Below are 16289 nucleotides of genomic sequence, written 5' to 3'. Positions count from 1 at the left end.
AAAGAATTTCTTCGGGCTTGACATCCGTCTCAAACTCGAAGGAACCCTACCGCGCTTGCGCAACAGCAAACCCAACCACAACTGGGTTATGACATCATCACACTCCAATTAGAAATGCTGACCTGTTTAAATCTCGAAACCGAATAGAACTCGCCCCAACAGATATCACCACACAATGGCGCGCGCCTAACGAAACGCTCCCCTTTACCGGAACTTTTATTTTCTTTTTCTTTTTTTTTCGGCGGGAATTGCCGTAACGCGTTTTGTGACGAGCGAGGGAGCGGAAGTGACGTCACGACTGTACGCCCAAAAAACAACGGGACATTCTGGCTGCAGGAGAGAGAGAGAGGATGTCGGGTGAAAGATGTGACACCATCTGACACTACCTGGTGCTGTGCTGTGCTGTGCGACTTGGGATGGTGGGGTTGTAGGTAGGGAGGAGAGAGGGGGAGGGAGAGGCGAGGGGTCTAAAAATTAGGCTTTGGAAGGGGGTGGAGAGCTTTAATTGTACACAGTAACCCATTTGTATTGTTAGCTCTGGTGCGTTCGTATGTCCGTGAACCTTCTAGGCGACATTGTGGTACATATGTTCTTTCTCTCTCTGTGTTGCAATACATCGGACATTATGCGTGGAGGTCCTTCAGACATTGCGCAAGAGGAATTATGGCTTAGTTACCCATAATCCTTTGCATTTCTATAGTATTGGAAACTTGTTGCACATTCACGCTGCTGTTTCTTCGTCTAGTGAATCTGATTGAGTGGAAAGGCTCGGAATTATGGTTTAGTCGCATGTCATCTTATTTTAATTATTTAAAAATAGTCATCGGGGAAAAAGAGTTGTATTAAATATACCCAGTGATACAGTCACGTTGCTGTACTGTCTGGTAAAATCCGATTAAGTGGAAAACCTCTGAGAGAAAGTGTGGAACGTCGAGCCGAAATCAGTCGAACTTTCGTCATTCGAAATGTGATCTCCCCCTGATGAACAGGAGACTTCAAGTTGCTCTAATATGTAGGCGATTCATGTGCGTGTTTCTGTTACGAGTGGCAAGTTAAACTGACTTTACAGTGTATGTACGTGATATTTAAAAAAAAAAATAATGATATTTTGGGGGAAAATTTACAGTGCGTGTAAGTGATACTTTTTCGAGAAATATTAGTGTATGTACGCGACACTTTTGAGGAAAAAATTAGTGTATGTAGCTGATATTTTTGGGAATAATAAGTATATATTAATCATATTTTGGGGGAAAATGAGTGTATATTAATGATATTTTGGGAAATAGTGACAAGAAGACAGTCCAGTATTTTCTCTGAATGTTTGTGATCAAGTAATGTAATATTTTCCCATGAAGGATATTTCTTCGTTATAATATTTTTAGAAGGGAATATTCATCCGGACTTTAATTCCCATAGATTTTACTGTGTATACTTACGATATTTAAAAAAATGGCAAAGAGAGTCGAGTAATTTGTGCTTAATGTTTGGGATAAATTAGCGTAATACTTTCCCTACCAAAGATACTGGTTTTTTTGGTACAATTTACTAGAATTCAAATTCCCAAATTCCAAGCTAAATATTCGGCAACGACGCAGAATGTAAAAATAAGCTATGCAAATCTATTATGGAAAGTGACATGACGGAGGAAAAGTGCTTCTCGTGTTTATGAAGTCAGTGCCTATCTTTTGTATTTTATTTTATGAGTGTGTCATGGTATAACCTCGTGAATTTATGTCGCTGAATGAAGAACAAAGAAGATGACATAGGCTGAGGTCTTATAGAAAACAAGCATCATATGGGTCAGAAAGAAAGAGAGGTGTATTTGTTATCGTACCATTTCAGTTTCAACGTACCATGAACAACTAACAGGAGACAAGAGAATAAAATTCTGCTTATCTTCTATAACAGAAAATGGACAGCCGTATTTCTAGGCAAATTTTAAAGGAATTCTCTGTAAGACCCCATTTGTGAAACAGGAAAGAAAAAGACTACCTGCAGATTTCGGTAATTAAAGTGTTTGTCACATCCGAAAATCGGAAAATAAAAACCAAAAGTAGAATTTTAATAAAGTACGCAGTTCGTTGTAAGTTCCTTCTTTGTGAATCAGCGAAAAAGAGACGAAGTAGATTCTTGACTATTTATGACACTGGAAACACGCACGCACACGCCAAAGAGGATTCCTGACTAACGAGGAAATAAAGAGCGTTTTTTTTTTGGCCAAGGTGGTGAAGGTCGCTCTCGCTTGTTGTTGTTGCCGCTGCTGCTGTTTCTGCTGTTCTGCAGCAGCAGAAGGAAGAAGTCTCACGACTCGACGAGGGCGGAGGGAAACAGGCACCTCCCCAGCAGTCTTGAAGACCGCCTGGGCGTGACGCCCAACGCGATAAGGAGACTTCGCCGTCTGAGACGTTGCATTGTGCAATCTGACGCCGGCCGGCGCTGAAGGTGTACTCCGCAGAGGGCGCGACCTTTCTCCCCAGACGGCCCCCCACAACCTCCGACTTCCATTGATTGATTCGGTACTACTTACTGGCGTCGCGCCAAGAGAGGAGAAAACGTATTTGTGCGACTCGTTTGAAAACACTTTCTCTAATTCTGTCATTGTTTTATATTTCCTTTCATTGTGTCTTTTTAAAAAGTCGATTGTTTGTGAATATTCGTATAAAAAATACGTGCCTAACTTATCAGAAACAATGCAGGTTATTTTTGGAGTTTATTAAACACATTTTTGTTAATTTTTTCCTTTAAGCAATAGGAAAAAAAATTTTCTACTGTATAGTAAAATCTAACTGATTTTGTAAAAAGAAAAAAGAAAAAAAAAACAGTACTTGGCAACGTCTCTCATAGCGTGAAATAAGTGGACATTGAGGCTTTGAACTTAATGAATGACATTTTGTGATCAATACTAAGAAGTGAAAATAGTTAAAAATACTTAAATAAAATGACACAACTGTAAACGTTAATTCTCTTTACTGTTATTGAGTTATGATTATTATAATCAATTATCCCTTCTTCAACCTTTCATAAACAACACGGAATACTTTCCATCCCACAGAAAATCAAACAAAGACATTAGAACCTTAAACCGAATCTTGAAAAATGGCGAATCTACTCGCTTCCGAGTCGTTCCGACGAAACTCTTTGAAATTCTGGCCGCTTCTGTTTATAAGTTCAGCCTTTATCAGTCCCGTGTCCAATGACAAAGTCGTCAACGGAAAGCTGACGTCGGGGAATGTATATTACGGAGGAAACCTTTATCAACACATCCTCGTAGAGGAAGGGAAGCCTTATTACGGAAGTTCGGGCCCACATTACACCAGCAACCACGATTACGTCGACAATGGAGTTTACTACAAACCCGATTACAAGAGTGAGTACCTATTGCTTCTAGCATTGAAAGGGTTGAACTCGGGTCTACGTTTTATAATAAGGTTAAATTTTTCATCCTGGTTTTGTTTTCGTTACACCAAACGCTGCCACTTAACGGAACAGAATGGAATGTAAAATTTAGGTCACAGGCCAAGCGCTGGGGTCTGCGCGGTCATTCAGTACTGAAAGGGACCAAGAGTAAGATTTTGAAGGTGTAATAGGAGGCAAACCTCAAAGTAGTTACACTATGAAACAATTGTTAGGAGAAGGTGGACAGCAAGATAGAAGAAAGATAATATGAATGGATATACAGTAAAAGGAATGAAAGGAGTTGCAGCTTGGGGGCGAAGGGACGCAGCAAAGAACGTAAAGTAATGCTTACAGTGCACCTCAGTCGGTGCACTGAGGGCACTACTCCCCTACCAATTTTCGATGAACTAGTATATAGTAAATACGCGCATGCGCTCTTGCCATGGAACCTCCCTCGAGAATTGAGGAATAACATATTTTTACAGATTTTTGCATTCGTGTAAAATGCTTTTGTATTAAAAACAAAGTTAACAATTTTCAAAAAAATAATTTCGACTCCATGAAATAAATTGTGCTGTTTTTATGAAAAGAGTTTATTAAAATTTTGTGATATAATTTAAGGTTACAATTAATGTGTACTTACAAACTTCTCTGTCTAAGATCATGACTTGACAAAAGGAATTCTCCAAAAATGCCAGAAACAACTTTTCTAACCCCCACATCTATCCACCTTTCCTGCCTCTACTTCTCCCTAACTCTTCTACATCTACATCTACCCACATTTTCTATATTTGTGTCTACTCGCCTTTTCTGCTTCTATGTCTACCCACCTATCCAGCTTCCACATCTACCTGTCTTTCCAACATCTACCCCTACTCATCTTTTCTACATCTACATCTAACCACCTTTTCTGCTTCTACATCTACCTACAATTCCTGCATCCACATCTACCCATCTTTTCTACATCTACACACCTTTTACCGTTTCTATTCTACCAAACTCTTCTACCTCTGCATCTACCCACCTTTTCTGCCTCTACGTCTACCCTCCTCTTTTACATCTACATCTACACACCTTTCCAGCTTCTACATCTACCTACGTTTCCTACATTTACATCTACCCATCTTTTCTACATCTCTCTGCATCTACACACCTTTTCCTCTTCTACATTTACCCACCTTTTCTGCTTCTACATACACCTACGTTTCCTACAACGGCTCATCTTTTCTATATCTACACATCTTGTCTGTTTCTACATCTACCCATCTTTTCTGCGTCTACATTTACCTATGTTTTTTACATCTACATCTACTCATCTTTCTTATATCTACACATCTTGTCTGCTTCTACATCTACCTATGTTTTTTACATCTACATCTACTCATCTTTCTTACATCTACACATCTTGTCTGCTTCTACATTTACCATTCTTTTCTGCTTCTACATCTACCAACCTTTTCTGCTTCTACATCTATCTACGTTTTCTACCTCTACATCTACTCATTTTTTCTACATCTACACATCTTGTCTGCCTCTACATCCTCCCACCTTTTCTGCTTCTACATCTACATCTCTTTTCTAGAACTACATCTACCCACTTTTTCTGATTCTACATCTAACCACCTTTTCTACCCGTACATCTACACACCTTTTCTACCTCTACATCTACTTACGTTTTCTATATCCAAGCTTACCCATCTTTTCTACATCTTCATTTACCCACCTTTTCTACCTCTACAGCTACCAGACCGTGCATTTCGGTTGTTCTCGAGGATCACTGCCAACTTCCTTCACTTCAAAATGGCGTGAGAAATATTTTATTCAGCTGCCGATTCTTTTCATGACTCCTTTAACCTTCAAACTCTGAATTACGGAATATTTTTGCTTGTAAAAGTGTTTCCACCTAATTTGATCCTACTTAACTCTGCAAGTGACTGCTGTTGATGCAATGTTCACCGACAGTCTATACATCAACATCTCATCTTGATATATAAGGCCAAAGGAGATCAGTATCATAAATAATTACACTTGAATTTGGTAGACTAAAGTAAACTTTTTTTGTTGGTGCCTCAAGCACTTCTGTACTGTAGTGATTCAAATAGTTTTAGTTAAAAAATTATAAAGTAAGCCCATACGCATGGAGAGTTTTATCAAATGTAAGGCAAAATATAAAACGGAAAAATATCATATAGAAATACAGAATTCAGGAAGGGTTACAAAATGGAGAGCAGCATCCAGATATGAATATTTATAAGACGAAAACGTAATCCAAAGTACAAAAATACGATTACGACTTTGGTTGTTAGGTTGTTTAATTATACACACACACACACACACAAACACATATATATATATATATATATATATATATATATATATTGTATATATATCTATATATATATATATATATATATATATATATATAGCATGTGTTTTAAATGCATCTCTATAGTATAACTCTAAAGACTTTAGTAATTTGCCAAACAAATCGTTTATGACAGCCTCCTTGCCTTGCCTTCCGCATGTTAAATTGCGAAACAATAACGTCCAAGTACTCTATTAAAAAAATGATTTCCGTACGATATTCTTGCGTAAGTCAAAAGGTAATAAAAAAAAAACAGATAATAAAAAACAAAAGGGGAAGCCATCTATCTCGCCTCAATCCTCCCCCCAAGGTCAGAAACAACAGAACATCCTGGACGGGTAAATTAACTCATCACACCTTCCTTGGAATTCTTACTGGCGGACACCTGAACAACAACAAACCCCCCCCCCCCCCCTCCCCCAAACTGACGATGATTCTGGAACACGTGTTTTGACAGGTGTCACTCATAATGATATGTACGCATTTACATAAATGAAGGAGATGGGTGCTCTTGGAAAGTTTGATATTCATCACATGGGTTTATCGTCATTCCATATTAATGTCTCATTCAGTTTATTTACAGCAAACAACCCATTTTGTTGTTGTTATTATTATTATTATTATTATTATTATTATTATTATTATTATTATTATTATTATTATTATACATCTAGAATGTGAGCCATATCCATAATGAACAAGCCCAACCATAGGGACCACTGACTTTAAACTATTATTATTATTATTATTTTTATTATTATTATTATTATTATTATTATTTATTATTATTATTATTATTACCTAGAATGTGAGCCATATCCATAAATGCAAAAAACAACAAGCCCATCACAGGACCATTGACTTGAAACTCTATTATTATTATTATTATTATTATTATTATTATTATTATTATTATTTATTATTATTATTATTATTATTATTATTCTAGAGCATGAGCCCTATCCATAAGAAACAAGCCCACTACAGGGACCAATGACTTAAAATTCAAGCTTCCAAAGAATATTATTGTGTTCATTTGCATGAAGCAACAATGCATATAAAACATATATAGAAACACACACAAGTTATTCAGTTTCTAAACCGCATGAAAATTTCTTGAACAAAAATGGAATTAGATGTAACGAGCCAAAAAATAATTTGCACTACTTCAGTAAGAAAGTATCTGCTGTTTCTGTCATTGCACTTACTTCATATAACTTTCATCAACACATTACCCCATTAACAAACAGTGTACTATTCAAATTTAGCATGACCTTTCTAACACAAAAGCAAATTCGTTAAATATTTACCCTTTGTTACTCATTATGTGACACGAACAATAAAACCTTTGTATTATTCTTTTTTTACATCAGAATCTAACAAAATCCCTTTTCGCCTACCTAACTACTCTTACAAAAAATTGCCTTTATTTAGTTTTATCATTGTAATTCTCTCTGTATTTCCCATTAACGTCTATTACTTCTTTCTAACGAACACCATAATATTCCTTGGAAGCTTGAATTTCAAGTCAGTGGATCCCGTAGTGGGCTTGTTCCATACGAATATCGTCCATCTTCTGAATACCAGCATCCTTCAAAACTTTAATCTATTTCCATGACTTTGCACATCTCGAATATCATACCTGTGCATCACCTGAAAAGATCAGGTAATTCAAGCCATTTCTTAAAAATTCATTCCCTTCTTTCCATAGAACTGCTTCATATTCTTCAATTTCTTCCCCCAAATTATTCTCACACTTCATCATTCGTAATAATAATAATAATAATAATAATAATAATAATGATAATAATAATAATAATAATAATTTTTATTTTCAGCTCTAGGCCATATACATGGAACACACACAGAATAGACAATGACATACAGTCTAGTTACATAAGATAACATGATAAAAAAATCCAAAGATTAATCGGCAATATCCATATTTGCTGAGGTAGTATAAAAGATGGTAGTCAAAATAATGGTCATACCCGTACTAAGATTGAGAATAGTTGAAAATTGGACGTAAAAACTATATTGATTATAATCAATGTCACATACTGAAGGGCAATGTCTCTTGTATTATATTTTTCTTCCTTCGGGTGGCTGTTGTATGTGGTTTGAGCTGAGTAATACACTTGTATATCATCAATTTTGTAAATGTTTTTATTACATCTGTATGTAAAATTGCTTTGTAGTTTACTTCTATCGGCAAATACTCGTCAAAAGAGGGTGTCTCTGTCTCTCTCTCCTCTCTCTCTCTCTCTGTTATGTTATATGTATATTTATATATATATATTATATATGATATATATATATATATATATATATATATATATATAAAGTTTTTTTGCCACGGAGGAAAAAATGAAAAAGCGAGATAGCCGAGTACTTTCCTGTTCGGACCCTTTACTGAAGGCAAACAGTTTGCCTTCAGTAAAGGGTCCGAACAGGACCGAAAGTACTCGGCTATCTCGCTTTTTCATTTTTTCCTTCGTGGCAAAAAACCTTTATTTATACATATCATCACGTTTTATATACTTCGTGATCAATTTATTCATACATATATATATATATATATATATAATATATATATATATATATCTATATATATATATATATATATTACAGAGAGAGAGAGAGAGAGAGAGAGAGAGAGCGTAATAATACTTGTTCTATTATTCCAGCATGTGTAGGAATAACGTTATCTTTGGGTGTGACGAGCGTAATGTGCGCCCATAATACGCAACGAAGCGTCATGTCACGTTCGATAAAACGATTTGTATTACCAAAGGTTATGGTGATTATGATGATGATCATGGGAGAGAGAGAGAGAGAGAGGAGAGAGAGTGGTGACTTCATTCATTTCGTTCAGGAGGGCGGTGTACTATGTGAAAGCAACTTTTGCTTGCGTGGAGGAAAGCATGCCATCGCACATGTACTGCTTTTTTCACTTATACTTTGATAAGTAGACGTGATATCTCTTTTATAGGTTCGTTATTTCTCTAGTCATTCGATTAACTAAGCTAGGTAATGTTGGGTTTGTTCAGTAGCTGGATATGTGACCACCAACAAAAGCAAGAATCTTACAAACCTTCATTTGCCCTCTAAATAATGCACTAAGACAATTGGATGTACCTTTCTTTTTACAAGTTCGTTTTACCCTGTCGAAGTTTGATTTTAAAAGTTTAGTAACGTTGCCTCTGGTCAGTAGCTGGATGGGTTACCACCTAGAAAAGCAAGCAGCATACAACATTCATTTCTTTAAGAAGCACTGGGTTGCCCGTTCCGTTGGCCTTTTCTTATAAAAAAGGATCTTAAATATTCGCCAGCACTGAACTTTCCATATTGAGAGAGAGAGAGAGAGAGAGAGAGAGAGAGAGAGAGAGAGAGAGAGAGAGAGAAAATGATAAGTGAAACCTCCGTCAATTGAATACGTTACTAAGCGATTATTGATGTGACAATACCACGTTATCAGGTGTTAATTGTAAAGCATTACGTCAATATAGTTTCATAATGACGCATTACATTCCAAACACCGTTCACGGGACATTTATGGAATCAACAATGCAGGTAATATAGGCAATATCCATTTTACTGCATCATGAATACTATTCCGCGGTGTTCTTCTTATCTTTTGAGCACAAAAGGTGCTATTTTACCTTAACTAAACAATGACGGGGCTAAAATTTGATGCTTTATTTTCGAACAAGTAATAAAAAAATACTTATTCTCTGAATAGGTCCCACCACAGATATAAATAGCCGTATTATAATTTTTTTCAACGCAATAAAAATGTTTTATAGCATTTCCCAAACGGTAAAAGTAACCATATTGTATTTTTTGCGTATATGGATTACTGCCATTCAGATTCGGATATTAACGCGACGTAAAATGACAATATATATATATTCTTTTTTAACATTCCACAAACAGTACAAGGAACGATAAAGCACTTGGCATATCCGGATATATAAGCCTGCCATTCAAAATAGGATATTCAACCAACGTACAAAGTTTTATTGTTTAACAAAAGCTCAGGCATAACTATGATACCTTCTGCGTCAACCGGAACTCGATTACGGCCGTAACGTTCGTCGGACGCACCGAATGACGTAATGATTTTACGTCATCAACAATAAACTTCCTTCGCAGCCCCCTTAAAAATGGCCTTGACTCCTCTTAGCCAAGTACAAGGCGAAACAAACATCCCAATGTCAATTCGCGGAATAATTATTTCCTTTTTTTCATCTTTGTGTTTTGGGAAAATTCTCCACAGTTCAAGTTTACGGGTGAATCTTATATAATGGGGCCCAGTGACTTGCCAAAATATTTTTCAAGGGCTGCTCAAGAGCAAGAGCCTGTGCTTGTATAAAGCCAGCTTTAACCTGAAGAAGATTCTTTTATATATAATTTTTGGGTTTATCGTTAATTCTATTTTTATTTTTTTTGTTTTTGTCATATGCTTAGAAAATATTAGATTTTGTCTTCGGGCTCTATAATAGCAAAAATGATAAAAAAAGACATATTTTACACGAACAAAGCATAAACTAAAATATAAACCAATATTGTTAAGAGCAGATTGGAAAAAAAGGGAAACTGTATCAACCAGGAACAATATCTAATAACCTAATACAGCTAAAAATAAATTTATAAAAAAATATTCTCGTTATAAACAGCAGAAGAAGATACACAAACATTAACGATATATATATATATATATATATATATATATATATATATATATATATATATATATATTATATTAGATATAGAATTACACACACACACACATATATATATATATATATATATATATATATATATATATATATAGTATATATATTTCCCACGCCTTAAACTCATAAACTCCAGAAAAAGTAAAAAAAAATAATAGTATATATTCACATCAAGCTAAAATAAGGAGGTGAAATGTTTCACTCTGTACTTTGAAAAATTTCCCGCAATTTTGCTTTAAAGCACAACACCTGGACGTTAATTTCCGTCTTGCGTATGGGAAAGGTGACACCTACTAACGTGAGAATGAAACGTGACGTCAGGTAAAGGTTGCTACTAATCAATGGGTTCATGAGGGAAAGAGAGGCGTGAGTCAGGTGGATGTAGCATTTGGGGACGAATCAAGGGGGCTAAAATCACTGAAGCAGAGAGAGAGAGAGAGAGAGAGAGAGAGAGGGGGGGGGGGGGTTTTAAAAACGGATTTAGAATTAGTTCATCACATTTCCCAAAATCGGCTGAAAAGTTTTCAGGAGAGAAAATAAAGATTGACTATTTAGTGGTATAGTATAATTTTTGAAAACAAAAGGCATATTCAACCAGGAGATCAATGGAACAGCTCAGAGGTTTAGATGTAAGAGGCATGCGTTACAATATATATATATATATATATACTATATATATATATATATATATATATATGTGTGTGTGTGTGTGTGTGTTGTGTGTGTGTGTGTGTGTGTGTGTGTGTGTGTGTGTAAACCAACATGAAAGTCCGCAAAATGAGGTTAAAAAAATAATACAAAACCATAAAAAGCTGCAAACTTTAGATATTTTAAAATGCTTGATTGCAGCCGAAAGGTCACCCAAAAGGGCAATTTGAAGAATGATGTACAATCTCGCTGCTGCAAAAACAAACACTTTAACATGAATGAAAATAATCGACCTGAAATGTATTTGAGAAAAGAACATCATGATAATGATGCTAAAATAAAAAAAAACAACCGCCTAAATTGATTTTTAAATGAATTACAAAACTTATATAAAAACAATATAAAATATAGAATAGAAAATATAAAGTGGAAAAATACAATTCTTTAGCATATCGTGCAAACAACAGGTGACACCACAAGAACTCCGTTTTCTATTCCCTACAGAATTATAAGTCGGTCATTGCCTACCATCGCGAATAATATAGAGAATAATGAACAGGTTACTTTGCATGAAAGAAGGAAAATAGTGAAATTTGGTATTTGGTAACAAATACCAAACAATAAGAGGGAAGGGTGGATTACGGGTGGTGCAACTAAGTTTGTCTGTTTTCCTTTGTGTCACTTTGTTTGTAGGCCTGAATCTAAGGTAAATGGACTTTTTAGTTTGGGTGGGACAACTAAAACCCCCGAAAGATGGCGCGGTCAACAGTCTACCCACCAAATGGACAGGAATATGTTTGCCTACAATAATTAGTACTTGGTACAGTGAAATGTAAATTACGAGCAATTTCCTTTGTTGGTTAGCTGCAATATATAAATAAATAAAAGAATAAGTGAATAAATACATGGTCTCCAAACATTTTCCCATAACCATGATGCGACTGCCATGGGTCAAGATATATCATCATTTAATCAATATAGCCTTTTAAATTTTTAGTCAACTGGGATGCGTAAGCATTAAAGAAATCTTTATGAATTTACTACAGGATCTTTCATTGAATCCAAATGAAAAAAAAATGGTAAATGCACGAGTAGCCTGTGATGTACGGAGGAATAAGATGCGTTGTTAAGTAGTGCCCCACTAGTTGCATGTCCTATTTGAATTCTGACCAGTAATTTATAAACCTTGAGATATAACATTGAGTTCATCTGCTACGTATACAAAATATGAAGTTTGTAATTCAAACTTTTCACCACTTTTAATATCTACGTATAAACTTGACAGGAAGAACGGATAGATAGAGGGTCAGTCCGATAGATTCTACTACATTAAATGCCCCAAGTGGGTCAATCCAAGGTCATACACATTCCAATGTTTGAAATGGCATCCCGTTAAATAACTTCTGCACACTGCAAAACCACGATTCATCTCGGTGATCAAATGTTTCCTTAGCAAAACAAACGCAAGTCGACGAGAGAACCAAATTCTTTGGGATATGAAGAGACTGGTGTAGCTTGACATCGGTATGTTAGCATGACTTGGCAAAACGTTAAGCACGGACTCTTTACGATAGTCGTATCAAAAGTGGGGCTTAAAACTGGCACCAATTTGTTTTCGAGAGAGAGAGAGAGAGAGAGAGAGAGAGAGAGAGAGAGAGAGAGAGAGAGAGAGAGAGAGAGAGAGAGAGAGAGAGAGAGAGAGAGAAACTCTTCATCTTTTGGAGACAGACTGCCAAGCCTAGCCTGAGGTTTGTTTTCTACGAATGCTTTTATCGTAATTATATAGTGAATCGTTTCTTTAACTGGGAAGAGTGGTTATTTAATAATGTTACAAATATATCCGATAACTAATGATTTGTTTGGGAAATTTCCACTTTACATGCAACAACAAACTTTAAACTGCAAACTGAAATGACAGAGCACAACCAAGAAGCAGACAGAAAGGTATTTTTCCAATTTCCTTAGGATTCTACATTAAATCTAGTCGGCTCTACCCCCTACCTGTCTCTATTCTCAAATAGAACAGAAATGCCCCAATGGAAAATAGGGAATTTACCGTAGTTCCGCCTCTGTGGCCGGGGAACTTTTCGGGTTCAAAGCCCATTACGCTAACATTGTAATAGGACAAGGTTCAAAGGGCGTATTCCCACTGGGTTCTTTTACGCAGTGGACGATTGCACGGCATTGTCACAAACTTTAAAAACAAACTTATTAATAGCGTGATACAACGGCAAAAATTTAACAGGCAATTCCTCTCTCTCTCTCTCTCTCTCTCTCTCTCTCTCTCTCTCTCTCTCTCTCTCTCTCTCTCTCATGCTAGAGATCCAACTGTAGATAGAAATCTTGATCAATGATGCATAGATATTGTGGAGTGGAAAATCCTCCATTGAGGCGATGCTTCTGCCTTTCAATTTCTATTTTCCACGCCCGTAAGGATTTTCTGCACTATTGCTCATCACTTTAGAGTTGATTTATAGACTTTCTATTTTAATCTGATTTGGTCTTTAAGGCGAGACTTCTACCATACGTACGAGAAAGATAACATTGCACACATACTTATAACTATTGTTAGTACATTATATTATAAGTCTAAAAATAATTATAAGTTTCTAAAATATATATTATACTATAATATCTATATATAATATATATATGTGATGTATGTATGTATGTATGTATGCCCTCTTAACTTGTCAAATTCATTGCTCAAAGAAATATGTATCTGGTGAAAACAGTGAAAATTACCAGCAGATTATATATATATATATATATATATATATATAATATATATATATATATATATATATATATATATATATATTTATAGTGAAAACTACCAGCAGATTATATATATATATATATATATATAAATATATATATATATATATATATATATATATTTTATATATATATATATATATATATATATATATATATATATATATAAATATTTATATATATATATGTGTGTGTGTGTGTGTGTGAGGGGAGAGAGAGAGAGAGAGACCGAGAGAGAGACGAGAAGAGAGAGCCGAGAGAGACTTTTAAGAACCAAATTAGAAGAGGTTAGTGTGAACCAGAGATTGACCAAAAAGTGACAGTTATACATTAGATACCAATTGCAGTAGACTCATGGAAGTGTAACTAGGAGGATGACCAGTGTGTGTTAGGTATTTCTCGATGAAGGATAAATTCCAGAATAGTGAATGTGAGGACTCTGTTCCTTTGTGTATGAGTACACGTCATAGAAGAGACTAAGTTTTACAACGGAATAATGTTGCTTAGTATATCAGGGAAAGTGAATTGGAGGAGTTTTATTAAGAAAGTAAAGCAGTAGACAGAGAGACTGTTGAGAAAAGAATGCTGCAGGTCTAGAGCACAGAGTAGGGAGGGGAATGAGTACGCAGCGTTCCATCGCAGAGATAAGAACTTTCTAGAAGTATCTGGAACCAAAGCTGTGATCAAGCGTGCAAAAGGTTACCATCTCTCATCCTTAAAACTCAATCCATCTCTGTCTTAGCGCAAATGATGGGTGAAAGTAATGATTAAATGCTGCATTTAAGTACTTGAAAAGTACCCAGATTCTTGTCGTTTCTGTTACGGATAATTTTCTCTACTTTTCAGAGTTTCTATTTCATTTGAACTGTTTTCCAGTCATGCTCAATAAACTGTAATTGAGACCGTAAATACAGCGCTGAACTAGAAACTTTAATTCATGGAAAAACTCCAAATTCTCAGCCACTCATAATAACTAGTCTAGAACTGGAAAACGCAATTGTCATTATAAACACATTGAAACCCCACGAATTATTTTATAAGAATTTTGTACAATAGCTTCATATTAGGGCACAGCAGCATCCAGTGGTAGAAGATCTATTATCTTCTGTAACTCCAGGATATCTAATCAATAATACATAAGTAAATGCTGTTACCAATTTCGCGTGTTCCTTTAAAATAATTCACGGAATCATTTAATGCATTCTGGTTTATGGGTGTCATTTGTGCCTTGCAATCTGTTCTGGGGGAAAAGAACCTTTCATAAGAGCTACCATAAGGGAGAACATAATTTCATATTAAGACTATCATATTTTTGCAGAGTTGTAGAAGGTTCTTCTTGTTTTATCGAATATCAATTTTTGTACACATTACCGTGCTTATTTAGAAGAAAACTAAGAAAAGCCAACCACATTAAAATTTCTGATCTCATAAAGAATTAAAAATCCCCTTAACATTGCACAACAAACAATTAACTTTTAGTTATTCAACTTCTGGTTAATGAGACTCGAATTTCAACAGGGAGAACATTACGCAATTTATAGTGCCGATACAGATTGCTAAAACGCCTGAGTTAATCGATTTGTCAGCAGAAGTCATATTTTTGAGTAGACGATCCGTTTTCCATTTTTTTCCAGGTTATACACAACATCCTGAAGAGACCACTCAAATTTGGAAAGTCATACTAAAAGGACAGAACAATTTGGCCTTTCCTGTGTTTAGATATACATTTTCATTCTGCTAAAATGAGTGTTTCCATTCATAACGGGTGGTTCCAAGCGAAATTGCCACGATTACATCCAAAATACTGGACATTACGACGCGTCGGGTTGTAAACCCACCAGACCGCAGGGTCGTATATTGTCATAGAATTTATGAATGAAATACGAGAGCTGAATACAGTGTGAAACTATCAATAAGTTTATCTGGTATCCATTGAAAATTTATTCACAGTAATATTATAAATAAAATATCAATTATAACGTTTAAACATTTTATTTAGCATTAATTAAAAATTTATTTAAACACCATTTCCAGGTGGCACCTCCTCAGTGTGTTAGAATTAAAGAAATGCCTCTTTCTCATACACTGGTTCATTTGTATCCCACAAATATTGTGATAGTTTCTCTCTCTCTCTCTCTCTCTCTCTCTCTCTCTCTCTCTCTCTCTCTCTCTCTCTCTCTCTCTCTCTTACTTTCACATTCATCATTTCAATATTACAAACAGAATAACAACGAAGCCAAATTTCCAGTGCTTCATTGTCCTATCACCGAGCTGACTATTCCTGGCTTTGGCTACTAACTGGACGGGTAACCGCCAGGAAAGGCCAGACACCATCAGAGCATAAGCCCCTCGAACATCCACGG

At 35.5% G+C, this 16289-nt stretch overlaps 1 protein-coding gene across 3 annotated transcripts in view; it reads left to right on the top strand.

Moving 5' to 3' along the window:
• The window catches only part of LOC135205431 (uncharacterized), a 91710-nt gene that overhangs the window by 50298 nt on the left and 25123 nt on the right, over nucleotides 1-16289 (top strand). The window contains exons 1-2 of one of the 3 annotated variants that reach the window (XM_064236009.1): nucleotides 2354-2516; nucleotides 3053-3367. The exons of the other annotated variants lie outside the window; for them this stretch is intronic. Coding sequence (XP_064092079.1) covers nucleotides 3097-3367 — 271 coding nt within the window. The 5' untranslated portion in view covers nucleotides 2354-2516; nucleotides 3053-3096. Of the gene's footprint in view, nucleotides 1-2353; nucleotides 2517-3052; nucleotides 3368-16289 lie in introns of those variants that run through there. 3 annotated transcript variants of the gene reach the window in all.

The sequence above is a fragment of the Macrobrachium nipponense genome, chromosome 24, assembly GCF_015104395.2.
Source record: "Macrobrachium nipponense isolate FS-2020 chromosome 24, ASM1510439v2, whole genome shotgun sequence".
NCBI classification, from domain to species: Eukaryota; Metazoa; Arthropoda; class Malacostraca; order Decapoda; family Palaemonidae; genus Macrobrachium; species Macrobrachium nipponense.
The sequence above is the reverse complement of the archived record's forward strand: the minus strand, read 5'-3'. Positions and strand labels throughout refer to the sequence as shown.